At 36.7% G+C, this 17372-nt stretch overlaps 2 protein-coding genes across 8 annotated transcripts in view; one reads left to right on the forward strand and one right to left on the reverse strand.

Annotated features, from left to right (window-relative positions):
- LOC143355911 (rho guanine nucleotide exchange factor 10) overlaps window positions 1–17372 on the forward strand; it is a 162360-nt gene that overhangs the window by 128818 nt on the left and 16170 nt on the right. For all 6 annotated transcript variants that reach the window (XM_076791097.1, XM_076791098.1, XM_076791100.1 and 3 more), the window contains one exon: window positions 15277–15490. In XM_076791097.1, the coding sequence (XP_076647212.1) occupies window positions 15277–15490 (214 nt within the window). The remainder of the gene's footprint in view (window positions 1–15276; window positions 15491–17372) is intronic.
- Window positions 1–17372, reverse strand: part of LOC143355939 (transmembrane protein 47) — a 40703-nt gene that overhangs the window by 1766 nt on the left and 21565 nt on the right. The window contains exon 6 of one of the 2 annotated variants that reach the window (XM_076791195.1): window positions 4570–4629. The exons of the other annotated variant lie outside the window; for it this stretch is intronic. The gene's annotated coding sequence lies outside the window, so the exon portion shown is untranslated. Of the gene's footprint in view, window positions 1–4569; window positions 4630–17372 lie in introns of those variants that run through there. 2 annotated transcript variants of the gene reach the window in all.

Below are 17372 nucleotides of genomic sequence, written 5' to 3' on the forward strand. Positions count from 1 at the left end.
CATGTTTTTCGTTAATAACTGCTAAACAAAGTCGCGGAGAACATTTTCAGTAACCTCCCCCTTCATTGAAATACACTTTTGGGACACCCTGTACATATACTACCACATAAGCGTGTACACTCTTTTTAAACAATTCTGTTGATGGAGTTATACTAGAATCTACTGCACTCGAATACCCATACAATTATGTCTGCCCTACAAATTGAATCGCTCCAAGTTCCGTTGCAACTAGCTCGAGCGGTTATGAATTAAATATGTACGCTTCATGAAAGCGCTATGTATCGTTCGCACATATACATATAGACCTCTTTATTGCATTGAGAGAGGGTAAAAAAATAAACGAACGATGCAGCTGCGCGCACAGAAACTCTGATAAGTCGTCGTTTCGTCGGGGTTGATATCTCTGTCTGCATTGATAGGTCATTTTTATTTTTCTCGGCTCCCTCGAGGTGACTGATATTCAGATGACTATGGATGATTGGAAAAATTAAGAGAGTGGATGTGCAGTTTGAAAAATCAGAGCAGAACTATCCGTGTATAATTATCATACTTCGAGAGAAATTTAAATATTGTGGTACATACATTTTTTAAATTCAAGATGTAAAAATGCACACGAAGAAAAAATTATAATACCAAACCAGTTTACTTTCTTACAATTGTAATTTTTGTAATGTGTGTTTAGAAATTTCTTGGCAGAAGCATTGCAAATAATAAGCAATTTTGTTAACATCCCTCAGAAAAAACAAATGTCTCCCGTTGTTGACAATAAGATAGTACATTCATATTTTTTAATACTGTTTTTCAACATTTCTAGGCTAGTTCGAGATATTACAGGAAATGTTAAAAGACATATTGGTATAATTGACAAGCATAAATCATAAAGATAGGTTTTATCGTAGGAGATGTGGATTGAGATGGAAGTGTTTTATTACACACAAGCAGCAAAGGAAACTGTAATAATATAGGTGATTTTCCAAGTTCCCAAAACCTTTATAATGAAAGGTATAGATTAACAATGTACAATTATGGGGTCGTTATTATTAAGAGGCGTTGCTCACCAGGGACGTATATTCATAAAAATATATGAATTAAAAATGTTGGTCACAGAAAAAGAGAAAAGACTAAGTATCAGAAATCCATTAAAATGTGTTACCGTTTTACAAATTTAGAATAGATCACTGTTTAAAATCATTGTCTTCTTTGTCAACATTCTTTCATGAATCTAGAAAAATATACAGAAACACAAGATGTGTAATCTTTTTGTCAACCATTGTATTCTTCAGCTCGCAGCATTACTCTCGAGGTACTTGTTTTTAGATTAATACCGATGCAGATTTGTTTGACCAACATTCTATTTACTCGATAATGTCCAGAAAACATTCAACCTTCTTTCGAGCAAGGGAAAGAAACTTTAATTTCATTTCGCTCTAACGTGGAAAAATCATGAACATAAGAGCCCCCCGGGGCACCCGTCGGAGGCAACCTGTAATGCGACGCTGGCGTACCTAACCTCGTCTTGACCATTTATGGGAAAATGACGCAACGCCGCGCGTCGTACGTTCATCTCGTGCTTGTAAGCGTAGTTATATATTTTTCCAAAGTCACGTCATTGTAGGTTGCTGGTAATTCGTACATAAATCTCTTTAATAACCTTGCGGCAACTGCCGGCGTCATCTCGAGAAGATCGGACGCGAATAGGTTCATTAGTTTGTTCATGTTTTCTTTGTATACAGGGTGTGGCCGGACGGATGGCACAACCGGGGAGGGTCTGCTTCTACGTAAAAAAATAAGTCGAAAAATAGGAATAACGTTTTTTCGTTTGACGCCTCGTTTTCGAGAAAATCGAATTTGAAAATGCAGCGAGTATGGGTGTCATTAGTAGACTGCGGATCTCTATGCAAAATAACATTTTTATACATCAATTGCAATCTATACGAGTTAAGTAAAAATTTATGTTGCTCATTAATAAATTTTATATGTTAAAAATGGTATATCGACATTGTTGTAAGCATTTTCCCCCTGTAAGCATTTGTTGTACAGGGGGAAGCTTCAATCTTGAAATCTACGATGGTTTCAATAACGAGAAAAATGTTTGCTATTCTTTTAAGGACGCATCCATGTTAAATATTTTCGACCGAAAAAATGTCTTCAGTTTCCCAGTCGCGCTGTATCATGCAAAAATATCTTCGGTAAAAATGATAATTTTTACCGTAATGATCACAATTCAAATATCGCCGATTTCTCGAGGATAGGAAATTTATTGTTCAAATACTTTTTGGATCCATTTTCGAGCCTCGAAGCTCGAGAGGCCCCGGACGCCGAGGAGTGTAAACATAATACGTGTTGGGCACGACGTTTCGCGTGGATCAAAGGGTAGTATCTCCTGGACGATATACGTCGCTGGCAAGACCCGTGTTGTTGACAAATATCGAGAAAACACTGTACACCTTTTCCTCAATAAGAAAAAACGAACCGTAGCAAGCTTAATCACATATTTTCTTCGAAGTCGCGTCATTCTAGGTTGCCGGTAATTCGTTAGTAAATCTCTTTAATAACCTTGCGGCAAACGTCGGTTTCTCGAAAGGATCGTTCGAGAGATGTTCGACGGCGCGGCATGGTTATTTTACCATAAGCAGATTAGCTCGAGGACGAAGCTTATCGAGACGCGTGAAAAAATTCTCGTTCTATGTCGGTGAAGAGCGAAAGTCCGAGACAGCCGGAGGAACGGGGAACCATCGTTGCGAAAAACGAAAACTGAACGATCGGCTCGGATAACCTTGCACATGACACTGCGCTGCGATTTTTCATAGCGTCGCGGCACGGTCCGGGAAATCGCGTTCGATCTGTTACAATATTCATGCCGACGACTGAAACTGTCAAATGTTTCGCGAACCGATGCACGCGCTCCGAACGCGGATTAGTGCGCGCTGGTTCATTATGTAATGCACACCGTGCAACATAACGAACGTCTACTGGCTAATTCCATTAAGATAGAGATCCAAGGTTCCAGGAACACCGGTTGGAGAAAGAACCAGCCGGCTCCGCCGTTGGCACTGTGCGACTGGTAATCCGCGCAACCCTGATACCATTTTTTATTCGGTGACACACAACCTTACTTTTGAAAGACGATCTGTACAAAGAGCTGTCTCGTCGTCGTCGGAAAATCGTTTCCCTGTCGTAAACGATTAGGATGATCCGCTGACTGGACTAGAACGGTTGACAAGGTGCAATGATGTCTCGGTATGAGACTTGACGCAATTACCGTGCCATTAAGCTGACTTGTTAATTCATGAATTAATCAATGAAGTATTTGATTTTAATTTCATCTATTCCAAATTTATATTGACTCTCGAACTCTTTCTTTTTATTGGAATGTTTGTTTTCACGTTGAATATTTTAATATTTCACGATAATGTAATTAAAAGAAAAAGAAGAGTTTTTGTCCCAAGTTCTGAACATAATTAGTGTGCCCACAGTTAATGTGCTCGTCCATATCTTTCTGCACCCAATTATTGTGCCTGTTTAAACACTGCTCCCTTAAAAATTGTTATTCTCTTTAAATTAAGTGGTTTTGCGAATGTTTTGTTCTAAAAGTAGAAATATGCAAACGTGAAGTATACTGTATACTATAACTATGTTGCTTGGTATGGATTGCTTGAAAATGAAAATGGGGTTAGGTTTGACAGAAACGGGCGAATAACAGGGCACACTAATACGAACAAGCCTTAAAACTTTGCGGTATTACCGGATTCACTTTAAAAAAAAACGCTTCAGAACTCGCTTCGGTTAGTTGTCCGTTTCTACAGAAAATTAAACAGTTTTATGGCATAATGTATATCGTATATATAGTGTAAATTATATTAATTATCCATTTATTTAGTTCCGTTAAACAGACGTTCTTTAGCTTTTTCTACAAGATATTTAGGCAAAACTGTCGAAAGTGTAATATGTGCATCATTGAAAAAATGTTTAATATACTTCAAGAGTTGAAAATAGTTAGGGTATTTATTTTTTCAAGTTAATTTTTACTGCTTATTTAAATATGAAAGCTCATTAATAGTAACGGTCTCACTAATAGGGACATGTGCCCCACAGTGGCCCACGAAAGTAATCGAACGCTCTTTGATTCAGTATAACTGTTTTACGATTGGCCACAATTTGGGTCATGTTGACTTGTTTAATTTACGATACAGAACAACCTATATTATCCGAACTAATCGTGTGGATGCAGACATTCTGATAATGGAACAGTTGACAGTTGCATAATTACAGTGTTCGATTCATTTTTACTGATTTTTACAATAAATCATGTTATACAGATATATATTTTCATTCAAATATTAATTATTATTTTAATTTAAATATTACAAAGAAAACTTTGAATAAAGAATACAGTTTACTCAGAAGCTTCGACCACATTGCTCGATATGAAAGAATGTATTCTTCTTTGTAATATTTAAAATAAAACAATTCCTAGACAAATCATTTTTCGACATACATAGGTACTACTACTGCGTACTCATACTTTTTTTATAGAGAATAAAAATCTGTGTCGATTGGCGCATAAAAAAATGTACGGTCCCATTTAAAAAATCAAAGTAGACCTTCATAAATCCTTGACGCGTCTACCTAAAAAAGAAAAAACACTAATACTACCAATATGTTGACCCCTTGATACCATTTAATCTCTATCCAAACATTTCTCGCTGTGAATATGCAGTGTTTAATCGATATAGGTCCAAAACACGGGTTTAGCCACGGACATATATCGGCCAGGAGATAGTATTCTTTGATCCACGCCCCACGTAGAAAAGGACAGCGAAGATCTAGAGGCCCCGGTTCATGGGGTATACCCCTCGGCAGTGGGGGTAGTTCTGGGACTTTTATCGGTTAGGAATTTGGGACATATATAAAGTAAACACTGTAATATGTATCGCTTCATAAAAAACTGTTTAAATGCGAAACGTGTTCAGAGATGGAGAATTCAGAGAATTCAATTCATCGGTTCGGATAATCGAGGTTCTACTGAATCGGTTCAATTGAACAAGCAAATGTACTCCGAATTATGTCGTGTGTGGTTTCATTTTAATCAGAAAAGTGACAGGAATATATTGGTAAAAGTTTCGTAAGGAAATAATTAAAATAAAAAACGTTTTGTCACTGAATATTAATTGTTTGACCCAAGAAATGTGATTTAAGGGAAATAACGCAAACACTTGAGTCAAGCAATTACTTGTTACAATGTAATAACCCTAAAACTTACTTAATATATACCCGCGGTAAAACCAACAAGTATAACTTTCCTCCTCACAGCAGAAACATCGGAAAAATTCGGTTTTTATTGTTTGTGACAATAATCTGCCACAACTAAGAATCTGAAAAAATTGACGACGCTAACTGTTATAGTACTTTATCAGGGAACTAATCAGTAGAATAGCATGTTTTCATATTTTCGAGAAATCTGCATTTTTTCGCTTTTTGGGGGGTTTTCATTTTGTACGACGACAGTTGGTAACAAAAAAGTCTGAAAAAATTCTCTAAAATGCGCCTTAGGATCCAAAATATGCCACATCTTTTCAGAATTTTAGAAAGCATCGGAGGGCGAAAAATGGGCAAGCTAGAGGGCTGAAATTTTACTCGGAGGCTTTTTCTCGGTCAGCTTTCGAATGGTTCAATAGAACATTCCTCTAAGAGCAGTTTGGATCATCTTAATCAGCTAGGCCATTTCTGGGGACTATTGTTCAGAATGTGCAAGCATACGAGTATATGCACCAGTTATTGTTGCCTCCATTGTCAGTGTTTATCTGGCAAACGCGTTCGCTAGCGATTATTCACGAAACGAGCATCGAATCGCGAACGTAATGAACGAAACGTTCAGTGAATATCTACACTCGTGGCTACTGCGTTGGTCATGACTCTTTCTAAGGAGCAATAAATAATCGTTGCTCGCACGCAATACACAGTCGATTGTGCGCAATTCGCAGAAACTTTGCAGTACTGATCCGTGTAGCGTTCATTCATGTTTTCTTGTCGTTGGTCGACGTTGGTGTTTCTTCGACAGAGTAATTTAACTTATCTTACTAACTTGTCGAAAGATGTTCCAGTGAAACTAGAGTAAGGGACCCAATTATTGTGAGGGTACCAATTACTGTGCCTATGTGAATTATACTTATTTTTAAAGCATAATAAATATTAACATTAATGTTAAAATATATCTCTTTTTAAATATTCATTATGCTTAAAAAATATGTATAATTACAGTAATTTGGTCCCGTACCCTATAAAAAGATCGAGAAAATTTATTTTTACTGAAAAAAATAGACGATTTCCTGTGTGTTTTTACTTACTCAGAATTTTCTTAACAAATCTATACGTATAAAAACTAAATTTATTCAGGGACCCTTGACGCTGTCCATTTATTTTTGTTTCTGTGGTGAATTTATTGTTCTTTTTATGTGCTTTCAACGTTTTCTTGACACGTTTCCAAATCTCTTTTTTGAAATGCGTTTACAGTGATCCGATTGTTAGTAGAAAGTACTTGATGATAAAAACTGTAGAGAATTTTTGTAACGAAAACATTGCGATCTATAAAGGGTTCATAAATAATTTATTTCCTAGGCAAAGAAAGAAAATATTAGTTTATGGCATATGAAATGGGATGCATGAGAAATACTATTATAGCCTGCAGGTTTATTCCATACCACTTTAAGGTACCAAGATCGTATTTTCAATTTTTATTTCGATATCTAATTTTACTTTTAAATAAAATTGATTTCAATGTCATGTGTAATCGAGAAGCTTTTAGTCCGTTTATAAAATATGTTGATTCTAATGATGCTTACTTGTAGACTACGTACTTGCATAGACTAAAAAAAAAAAGAAATATTGACAGCTAGGATAGTGAATTGTTACAGGTATTATCAAGTATGAAAACGGAAGCAATAGATCGTTATCCTGAACCTAAAACGGTTTACAAAAGTATGTGCAACGGTACTAAACTAATGCTTATGTATCGCACAAGGATGTGATCGAGCGCACAAAAACTTCTATGACTGTACATTACGAAGTTTATCGTCGGAAATTTAGTCGACATTACGTTGCAGCCTATATTTTCTTCTTGAATCATCAAGCATTTGCGTTTTTATTAACGCGTTCGAATAGAATGAGAACGCACAACCAAAAGCTAGCGTTAGACATCATATTGGAAACGTATCTCGGCAATGGAGTGAATTACAAAAGTAAAAATTAATTAGATAATTAATAATGAGTTTCTTCAGGAGTACTCTTGAATTTCATACGTTATTTAACTTTTTCGGGAACTGTAAGTCTTGTTTGTAGACCTTAAAACATGTTTTTATGGATTCTATAATTTTTTCATAGACCTCACAACTTTTTCCAATCTTATCACTTTTTCATAGGTTCTACATATATTGTTTTCCTAGCTATTCTAATTTTTCTATAAATCTTGGAACTCCTTTATAAGCATTGTAATTTTTCTATGGGATGTACAATTTCGTTTCTAAACTTTGCTCCCTTTGGATAAATCCTATAATTTGTTCATAGACCTCACAATTTAATTCTAAGCAGTTTATCATTTTATTCATAAGCTTCACAATGCTTCCCTAAAATATTAAAATTTTTCTGTAAATCTTACAACCCCTTCATAGGTATTCTAATTTCTCTATGAACATTATAACTTACTCCGAGACACAATTTCCCTATAGGATTCTATAGATTTTCCTATAGATTTTGTCTTCTTTCCACTTTTTGGATAAACTCTGTAATTTCTTCGTGGGTCCCACGACATTCTCTTTGTTTTTCAAATTTTCTCGGAAGTCTTACGATTCATTCACAAATCGTAATCAATTGTAAATTAACAAATCAGTTGTTTGAAAGCCTGATTGGATAAAGCGTACAAGTTGGTTACAGTTTACCTGCATTTTGCAGTGAAAACCGTCCCCTTCGATTGATCCGCATCGTAAATCACACGACGCCGTTGCCGCGAATTGCGGCGCAGTCGTTAAATTATCGCCGGTTAAAAATTCTCGCGAAAATGACCGTTTCATATTCTGGACCTCGGTGAAACATTTCCTCGTTTCACTTTGCACGCTCTTCCACGCGGCAAGTAGCGGACGGTGTTGGACGAGCTCGATCATGGTACATTAGGCTGATTTGTTGCTAGATTTGACCCGTGTATACTTGAATATTTCCATAAATCACGAACAGTTTAAGTGTACAAGGGGTACATCGTGTAGCTAATGGCTAGTCTGCGGATCTTTATGCGAAATAAAAACTCTCTGAATCAATTGTAAGAAACAGAAGAAGCAAAATCTATTCCGTCGTATAACAGATAAATAATACAGGCTGTTCCAAAAATGTTGTACTTTCCTGAAAGGGATAACTCCTGAGATCATTTGAAGTAACTTTTTCCTGTGCGAAAATGTTCTCCGTGGCTTTGTTACGGAGTTATTAACGAAAAACACGGACCAATCAGAGCGCGGCTATAGCAGCGCCTGCTGTATCCGCGCTTTGATTGGTCCGCGTTTTTCGTTAATAACTCTTCAACACTTTGACTGCCAAACTAGAAACCTGAAAAATTCCATAAAATCAAAGTAAGTTATTTAATAAAATAAAAAATTGAAAAAAATTAAACGTATTATATTGAGTAGTCCTCCAACTTTTTTTGCATTTTACAGATCCTAATCAAATTTGGTACAATGAATATATTAACGTAAAAATTGATTTTAAAACCTGGACAAATAATTCCGTCACCCACATATGGGTGATATGGCAGTCAACGTGTTAACAAAGCCGCGAAGAACATTTTCGCAAAGGGAAAAGTTACTTCGAATTGCGTCAGGAGTCGCCCCTTTCAAGGAAGTGCAACATTTTTGGGACACCTTGTATTCATATAGTGGTTTCACAGTTTCATATTTCACCTACTCGTTATTGTTATAAATGCAGAAACTTCGCAGCCTACTAATGACACAATCGAGTCGGAAATGGAAATAAAATTGTCCTGCGGCTGTAGATCCAGATATTTCCGGAACAAATGGAATATAAATCGACGATTAATTATGGAACAATTTGATCGTGAAAATAATACTCCTTTCAATTTGAATCAGGCTTTCTGTGCATTTTCCCTAACAATATGTCGGCACGCATATGCAATGTGCGCTTCATTACGTTACGTAATATAAGAGTTTGTTATGCTGTTTATATTCCAAGCAGACTGCTGGTACACTTTGTACCCCGTCCACACTGGATGTCACGCTGCTTTCCTATTTGCATCATCCTCGAGCAGGCAATAATAATAGAACAGATTCTTTCTCATGAATTACTGCAGAACTATAAACTTTAATTTCCGACGGGCAATGCATGTGGACAGTTAAACGTTCAAGTCGCAACATCCTCATTGGACCGTTGTATTTGCATAATATATGTGCAGAGTATTATGGGCGCTTTCCTTTACCAACACGAGTACACACGATCGCCTATCCTCCAGATGCCTCTTTTTCATTATCTCCCCTTGTGTTTGTAGATTATCAAACTTTTCTAATTGTAGACCTAATGTCGTTGATTGATCTCATTTTATCACCTTGAACCATACTGCAACGATATGATCAAATTTTTAATTTTAGTAGAATCACGGTAAAGTTTTGAGAAAAAACAGGTTGGAAAATACAGGGTTACAGTGTTTTCTCGATATATGTCCACAACACGGGTCTACCCAGGGAAATATATCGGCTAGAAGACACTATTCTTTGATACACCGCCGAACATAGACAGAAACAACGAGTGTAACATAACACGGTCGGGTATGTAGGTGTGCTACTAATCCAATAACAAAACTTCTTTATTTCTCATTATTTTGTTATGAGACTTCTACCAATATATTCCTGGCATTTTTGTAATGAAAATGATACCAAATATGATAGAATTCCAATGATATTTACTTGTGTAATGAACGATGAGAGTTACTTCCCATTACAATAATATTAACGGAAAATTAGTGTAAATATGATCCGAATTATATCGTGTTTGGTATCATTTTCATTAGAAAAATGCCACGAATATGTTGGTGAAATTCCCATAAAAAATAATGAAGAATAAAGAAGTTTTTTTATTAGATTAGTAATACCCTTCTAGTCTCACACCGATATACCCGACCCGTATTAGGTTACACTCCTCGGCGACCGAGATCTCTCGATATATCTTCTCTCGAGATATATCGAGAAAAGACTGTACTTCAATAGTAGATGGTGGTGCAACGCACGTATGAAGAGCTCAGGGCAACAAACGGTCAGCTCGATTTAGACATGACTGCCCACTTAGAGTTTTTAATCTTCGGGGCAACAAACAGTCACAAATGTCTCATAATATGACCGTTTGTTGCGCCGAACTATCGAAAGAATTTGTTCTTCTACAGTCACGTCGAAATCGAGCTGATCGTTTATTGCCCTGAGCTCTTCATATGTATTCACTGCACTGCTCCTGAAAATTTTCTTCGCGTAATATCAGGTTAGAAAAATAAAAATAAAATTAAATGATTTTTTTTTTCTTTGTAAGAAAATTTTCAGGAAATAAAGTGAAATTACTCGTTAATTATTAGGTTTAGGGCTAATGAAAGTCAATACTTTTTTACTCAGAATTCGACATTCTTCCATATTTTGGTATAAAAAATATAGTATTTCATTTAAAAAAACAAAGTCAAAATCACCGAAGCACTTCCACTTGTAAAAAAAATAAATACACTAAATTGTGTACCCCTTCAGACCATGCAACTTCTGTATACAAAACTTTTTAGTACAACGCATCCTTTGGAAGTTATATAGGTGTGCAAGTTGCGTAGACCACCCTGTATAATATTATGACCGTGAGCCTACGAATAACGTTGTAATAATCTTTGTGCGCTTTCCCGGTCGAATAGCCCTCTGTACAGCGTGTAACTGGTGGAGGCAGTATTTGTTTCTTTTTTTCGTTTTACTTTTCGAAAAAAACTGTTGGAATATCGTCGTCCTCTGAACTTGAACTTAGGATGTTTCTCCCGTAATTAACGACGCTGCTCATGCTGATGGACCCCGTGCGGAAACGGTAGGTTCCACGCGTTGCCGGTTTTATTGAACCTTCCGGCGTGAGTGTCGCGCTCAAGTTACTTCGGCGTTAACATCCAGGGTGACTATCTGGTTAACGCGAGTTCGTTCTGCCTGTTTCCCACATTTATAAACGACGCATCAACATTTTCCCCTGCACAGTGGTTTCGAGCGTGCTTGCGACCATGCAGTGACTCCCATTAACGCTGACAAACTCTTTCGAAAAGAATTCACTTTTCTCAAAGTAAGCCGAACGACTGAACCTGTCTTCAGAAGTTAGAATCGTTAGTTTACTAGATAACGTGAGAAAGAAATATTGAAAAAGTTGCTATCGGTTGGAATCATGGAGAAGATACCAAAGGTTGCTTTCTACTACTTTTTTTACCTCGACCTGCATTCAAAACTTTTAAAAATGATTTTAAATATTTGTGGACATATGTTCTGTACATTCCGAAAGTTTCCTTTAAATCGGTTAATGTTGAACTACTAATGGTTAACACTTTGACTGCCAAACTAGAATAATGAAATAAAAATTGAAAAAAATTAAACGTATTATATTGAGTAGTCCTACAACTTTTTTGCATTTTACAGATCTTAATCAAATTTGGTACAATGAATATATTAACATAAAAATTCATTTTAAAACCTGGACAAATAATTCGGTCACCCCATATATGGGTGACATGGCAGTCAACGTGTTAAAGATGGTGAAAATCACTGTTCTCACGATTTTTTGGCTCTGACTATGATAAATCAAAATATTCTTACATGTTTCTCTAATACATTGGTTACGGGAAACATAAATTAAAAAAAATTAATAGAAAAATAAATATCTTTGCTTCTGTATCAAACACAGAGTCTACTCGATATATGTTCAAAACACGGGCCTGGCTGGGGACAATTATCGGCTGGAAAATACTATTCTTTGATACACTGCCGAATCTAGAAAAGGACAGCGAAGCTCGAGTGGCCTCGGTTGCCGAGGAGTGTAAACATAATACGGGTTGGGTGTATCGGTGTGAAACTAGAAGACCACTACTAGTCCAATGACAAAACTTCTTTATTTTTCGTTATTTATATTATATTTCGTTATTTAATTATATCAAATATGATATAATTCCGCTGATATTTACTTGTATAATGAGCGATAAAATTTTCGAATGCAGAGAAGGACAGCGTATGGGAAAGAAAAAGACCGCATGACCGCAGGCCTTTAAATTATTTATGTTTGTATGAGACTTTCACCAATATATTTGTGGCATTATTCTGATTAAAATGATACCAAACACGATATAATTCGGATCATAACACTAATTTCACTAATTCACTAATTTTCCGTTAATATATAATAATTGTAATGGGAAGTAACTTTCATCGTTAATTACACAAAAAAATATCATCGGAATATCATTTTCATTACAAAAATACCACGAAGAAATATTGGTGAAAGTACCATAAAAAATAATGAGAAATGAAGAAGTTTTGTTATTGAATTAGTGGTGGTTCCTGGTCTCAAACCGATATACCCGACCCGTATTATGTTTATACTCCTGGTCCGAGGCCACTCGAGCTTTAGGGCCCCTCACTGGGTATATCCCGCGGCAGTGGGTATAGTTCTGGGACTTTTATCGGCTAGATATTTGGGACATATATCGAGTAAAGACTGTACTGTGTCAGAAAATTGAATACTGATTCGTGGAAACGTTCAATTATCTATAATCGTCATCTTTTTCTTTTATGTCTTCAAAAAGTCTTCCAATTGTCTGCGATGCCCTCCAATAATATTTTATAACACACAGTTTGTGATGAAATGATTCAAGCCACATTGTGAAAAATATATTTACTTTCAATGTGACAGATAATGTTATATTATGTATATTTTCTATTTGTAAACGTGAATAATTCATACAAAAAAAAAAATAAAAATATTTGCCGTAGCTAGAGTTTTATTTAAAAATTTATTGTATTTAATACAAGCACGTCCATTGATAACTAGTAACAAGTAGCTGTAATCATTTGACCACATACTGTGACAATATATAGGGGTAAATAATCCATTATTTGTTATTTGGTGAAAAGATCTCACCTCTTCCATTTCATTTCTTCAATAAGCACACGGTATTATCTTCTATTTTTAATTATAGTCACAAATTCTTCTTCTTCTGCCAAGGTTAGCATCAATACCAAGTTTCTTAATTCTTCACACTTCTCTCACATATACAATATAAAACCATCAGTTTGAAAAATGAGAACACGACTAGCTGAGAAAGTATTGTATCATACAATCGTAATACTGTTAAAGATTTGAAAATCTGATTAGATCGAGAATTAGATCGAGAAGAACTTCGTAAGCGCACCATGATTAATAAAGTCTTAATATCTATTTAACAGTTGACCAAGAAGAAAAACACGGGTTAGCATGGCCGCCACCAAGGGCTGATAACGTCATGGTAGGCCATGCGAACACGTTATTTGCCCTACATGAGCAGAATTAAGCGAAATTATATCACGAAAATGATAGCGTCTCCTAACTTGTGTAATTAGCTAAAATTGTGGCTTTCAAATTTTCATCAACCATCGGTTTCTTACAATTGACTTGGACAATTTTTACTTTACAAGTTATGATTTAAGAGTTTATCGCCATGTAAATCTTCTTGCGAAATAGATAGAATATCCAGTACAGAAAATTGAGGGTTTGCTAAATTTCTTTTTGCACAAATCAATATCAGGAATTGTAAATTTTCATAAGTTTGCGTTTTATGGGCGTTCTTCGTCCGTGTTTACCTTCAAAATGTGGGAAGTTGGGAAGTAATAAATTACAGAAACTACGTCCTAAAATTATCCGCGTTGCATAGGCTTCTTCTAGTGGAACAGATCTCTAAATTTTATGTATGTGATTCAACGACGTATAATGGAACAGTTTGCCAACACGAAATTCAGCTCACGCGAGTGACTCACTTGAACATCATCCTTATCTTCTTTCTCCGTATTGTTTCTACACGTGTTTAGTAGCAACACAATGATGTTCTTGACACGAACGTTGCCAATACAAGCCTAAGAACGTGAGTCTAATGTTTCCCATTTGTTGGTTATGAATGATTGGAAAACTATCACACAGATAGACAGATACAGATTTGCAATCTAGTAATTAAACAGTTAACTTTAAATTGAGGGTTAATTGAGGGCTATACTGAAGAGATATAGTAAGAAAAAAAAATCATTTTAAATTGTGAAATCATTTTCGACGATGAGCGCATGCCTTGAATATTGCGTAACAATTTCGAAGACACGTCATTTTCACCGTCACGCATTAATTATCATTGACTTCACTTGTAAGAAAGAATGTGCTCCGATAAAAGAGCGCAGAAGTAGCTTTTGGCGCACAGAGTGCAGGGGGTGTGTATAATTTCTTTCTTGTCTAGCTGCACAACGACATTATTTATTTTGCTAGTAGGGCTCGAAAAGAAAAAGATGATCAAATCTCGAGCCGATTGAAACACAAGTTGTATAAATAGAGACTGTCGTCACTCGTTTGACGAAAATATAGTTACATTAAGGCGTATGGTAATTAGTTGTCACGATCTCGACGGGAGTTTAGCGAATGCTGCTCTTGCAAAACCTGTACTAGTTCACGTTAGATCCGCAATACTGTGACTGCTCAGTCTCGATCGAAGATCATTGTTCGTATGAGATCGTTGCGAAACATATTTCGCAGATGTGTGCAATTTTTCTTACTAAATCCGATTGAAAACATGAACATTTCGGCTCTGTTACTCGATTTCCATTTTAAGCATAACTACACTCATTCTTACTACAGTCTTTTCTCGATATATATCCCAAATATCTGACAGATAAAAGTCCCAGAACTATTAAAAAACAGAACTTTGGTATTAATTTCTCTGTTCAAATATTAATATAATTTTATCGTTTATTTGTATGCGATGAACGAATACACAGTCAAGTACAAAATACGAATAAACTGAAAATTTCTAGTTGTTAAGCGCGTACGTTTGATGGATATATTAAGCATGCACTCTTATCAGTCCATTACACGGATACTTTCACTTCGATGAAAATTTCATTGTCAGATCAGCACAATTGGTACCGTCAGTTTCGTAAGACGAAGCTAATTGCCCGCTGTCAGAATTGCATATTCAAAACGGCCAATGTTACTTGATTTCAGATGAACCACGTTCAAGGTGCAGATCATGGGATGACGTAGGACCGACGAAAATGGAAACTGTCGGGCAAACGCACAGACAGCACCACCCTACCTTAAAGGCGACTAGATCCAACAATTCGACCCAGTCAGCCAGAAGTGAGGACTCGTGGTGCTCCGCCTCGGATCATGACCTCTCCTCGGACGACGAGAGTGAGAAGAGTAATATCAGTATTAAGTAAGCATTATGAAGTATTCCCTTTTTATTTCGTCACAGGACTGGTCGAAACAAATACAGTAATGCCTCGATATATGTGAAAAAGATGTGCGCGACATCTGTGAAAAATTTATCCCCGCTTACGTGAGGTATACAGTACTATCTCTGTAACTGTCGCAAAGGTCTTTACCGTAACTGTCCAAATTTTATGGTCACCACTGGGGGGATCCCCCTTAGAACCAGTCGAGCGATAAACGCGCTTGACGATCGAGTCGGCCAAGGTTCGAGTATCGGTGAGACTCACACTAATGCGAGCAAACCGAAGGATTGCACTTTTTCTAATTTGTTACCTTTTTTTTATAAAACTTTTACCATCGTATTCGTCTCGATTTTCTGCTTAAAATGACTAAACACGGTATAATTACGATTATAATTACTCGTGTAATAAGCAAAGATTAAACTTTACCTCAGGAAACCAGAGATTTTAAACTTTTTTTATGTGATCCTGTAGATTTTGGCGAGAAAATACCGCAAATCCAAGTTTCAATTCTAGGAGATCACTAGTAGAAAAGTTATGCTTGTGTACAGATGTGCGATTTTCAGCGCTTTTGACAGGTAAGGGCGCCGCCATGTTGGTATATGTAGTGACCTCCCGTTTCGCTTAACGAGCGGAGCCGCTAGATGGCAACACAAGCACGCGGTAGTGCCGATAACGTGGAGCACCGATCTTTGAGAGGAATTATTTTTTCCGCACACAAGAATGAAAAAAAAGTTGTTAACATAACTTGCAATTCTTGATCGCTTGAGTGGCTGGAGACTCCGCCCCAGAATCCCCAAAAAACCTATAACATGAACCAACACAATATTTTGTACCTGAACTATAATCGGATTTCCAGACGCCGAAATTCCCCTTAATTTCGGCTTAGCCAATTGGATGTTGATGAAAAGGTGGACAATCATCTCACGACAATAGTGGAACCACGCCGCAATAGTTGCTGACGAAACAGATGGATCTTCCACTGTAAAATACATGAACTCGTGCACGGTATCTAGCGCGACTTTGCTCGTTAAGCGACGCGCGACGGTCGCTACATACCAACATGGCGGCGCCCTTACCTGTCACAAAACGGTGAAAATCGCACATCTTCACACACGTATAACTTTTGAATTAGTGATCTCTTAGAATTGAAACTTGGATTTTCGGCATTTTCTCGCCAAAATCTACAGAATTACATTAAAAAAGTTAAAAATTTCTGATTTCCTGTGAAAACCTAGGTTTAACCGAAGCAAAGAATCGAAGGGTCGTACCTCGAACCCGTTTTCTTGTCCAATCGCTAACCTTCTCTACACGCTACTTCTCGGTACGCTATAAAGAATGTAGCTCTTCTTCTAGAACTGTCGCTCAACAGACCCGACGATACGACCAGTGTCGCAAGATCAAGGGAATTGACTCGAACTGAGGAGAATACAGTTAGCTCCTCTCTCTGCCAGTACCGGATTAGTCACGTGACATTGTGACACATATACGATAAAGACGAAACGCGTCACGTGACCGGCCCGCGGCGGAAGCGTGGGGGAATAGCGTAATACAAGGGAAAGGGTAGAGTGGGAGACAAGTCTTAATCTGGCGACATCGGGTACAAAAGTTACGGAGATATTACTGTACTGCTTGAAGGACAAAGCGAGACAATACTAACCTAATGAGAAAGCTGTTTCGTCTTGAATTTTTTTGTTACGAAACTTTTACCGGCAAAGTCGTGACATTTTTCTGATTAAAATGAAACCAAACTCGACTTAATTCGGAGTATAATTGTTTGTTCAATTGGCGAATTAGTAGAACCTCGATTATCCAAACCGATCATATTTAAATTCTTCATTATCCAAATACCTACGTGTTCCACAT

Source organism: Halictus rubicundus, chromosome 7 (assembly GCF_050948215.1).
Source record: "Halictus rubicundus isolate RS-2024b chromosome 7, iyHalRubi1_principal, whole genome shotgun sequence".
Taxonomy (NCBI): domain Eukaryota; kingdom Metazoa; phylum Arthropoda; class Insecta; order Hymenoptera; family Halictidae; genus Halictus; species Halictus rubicundus.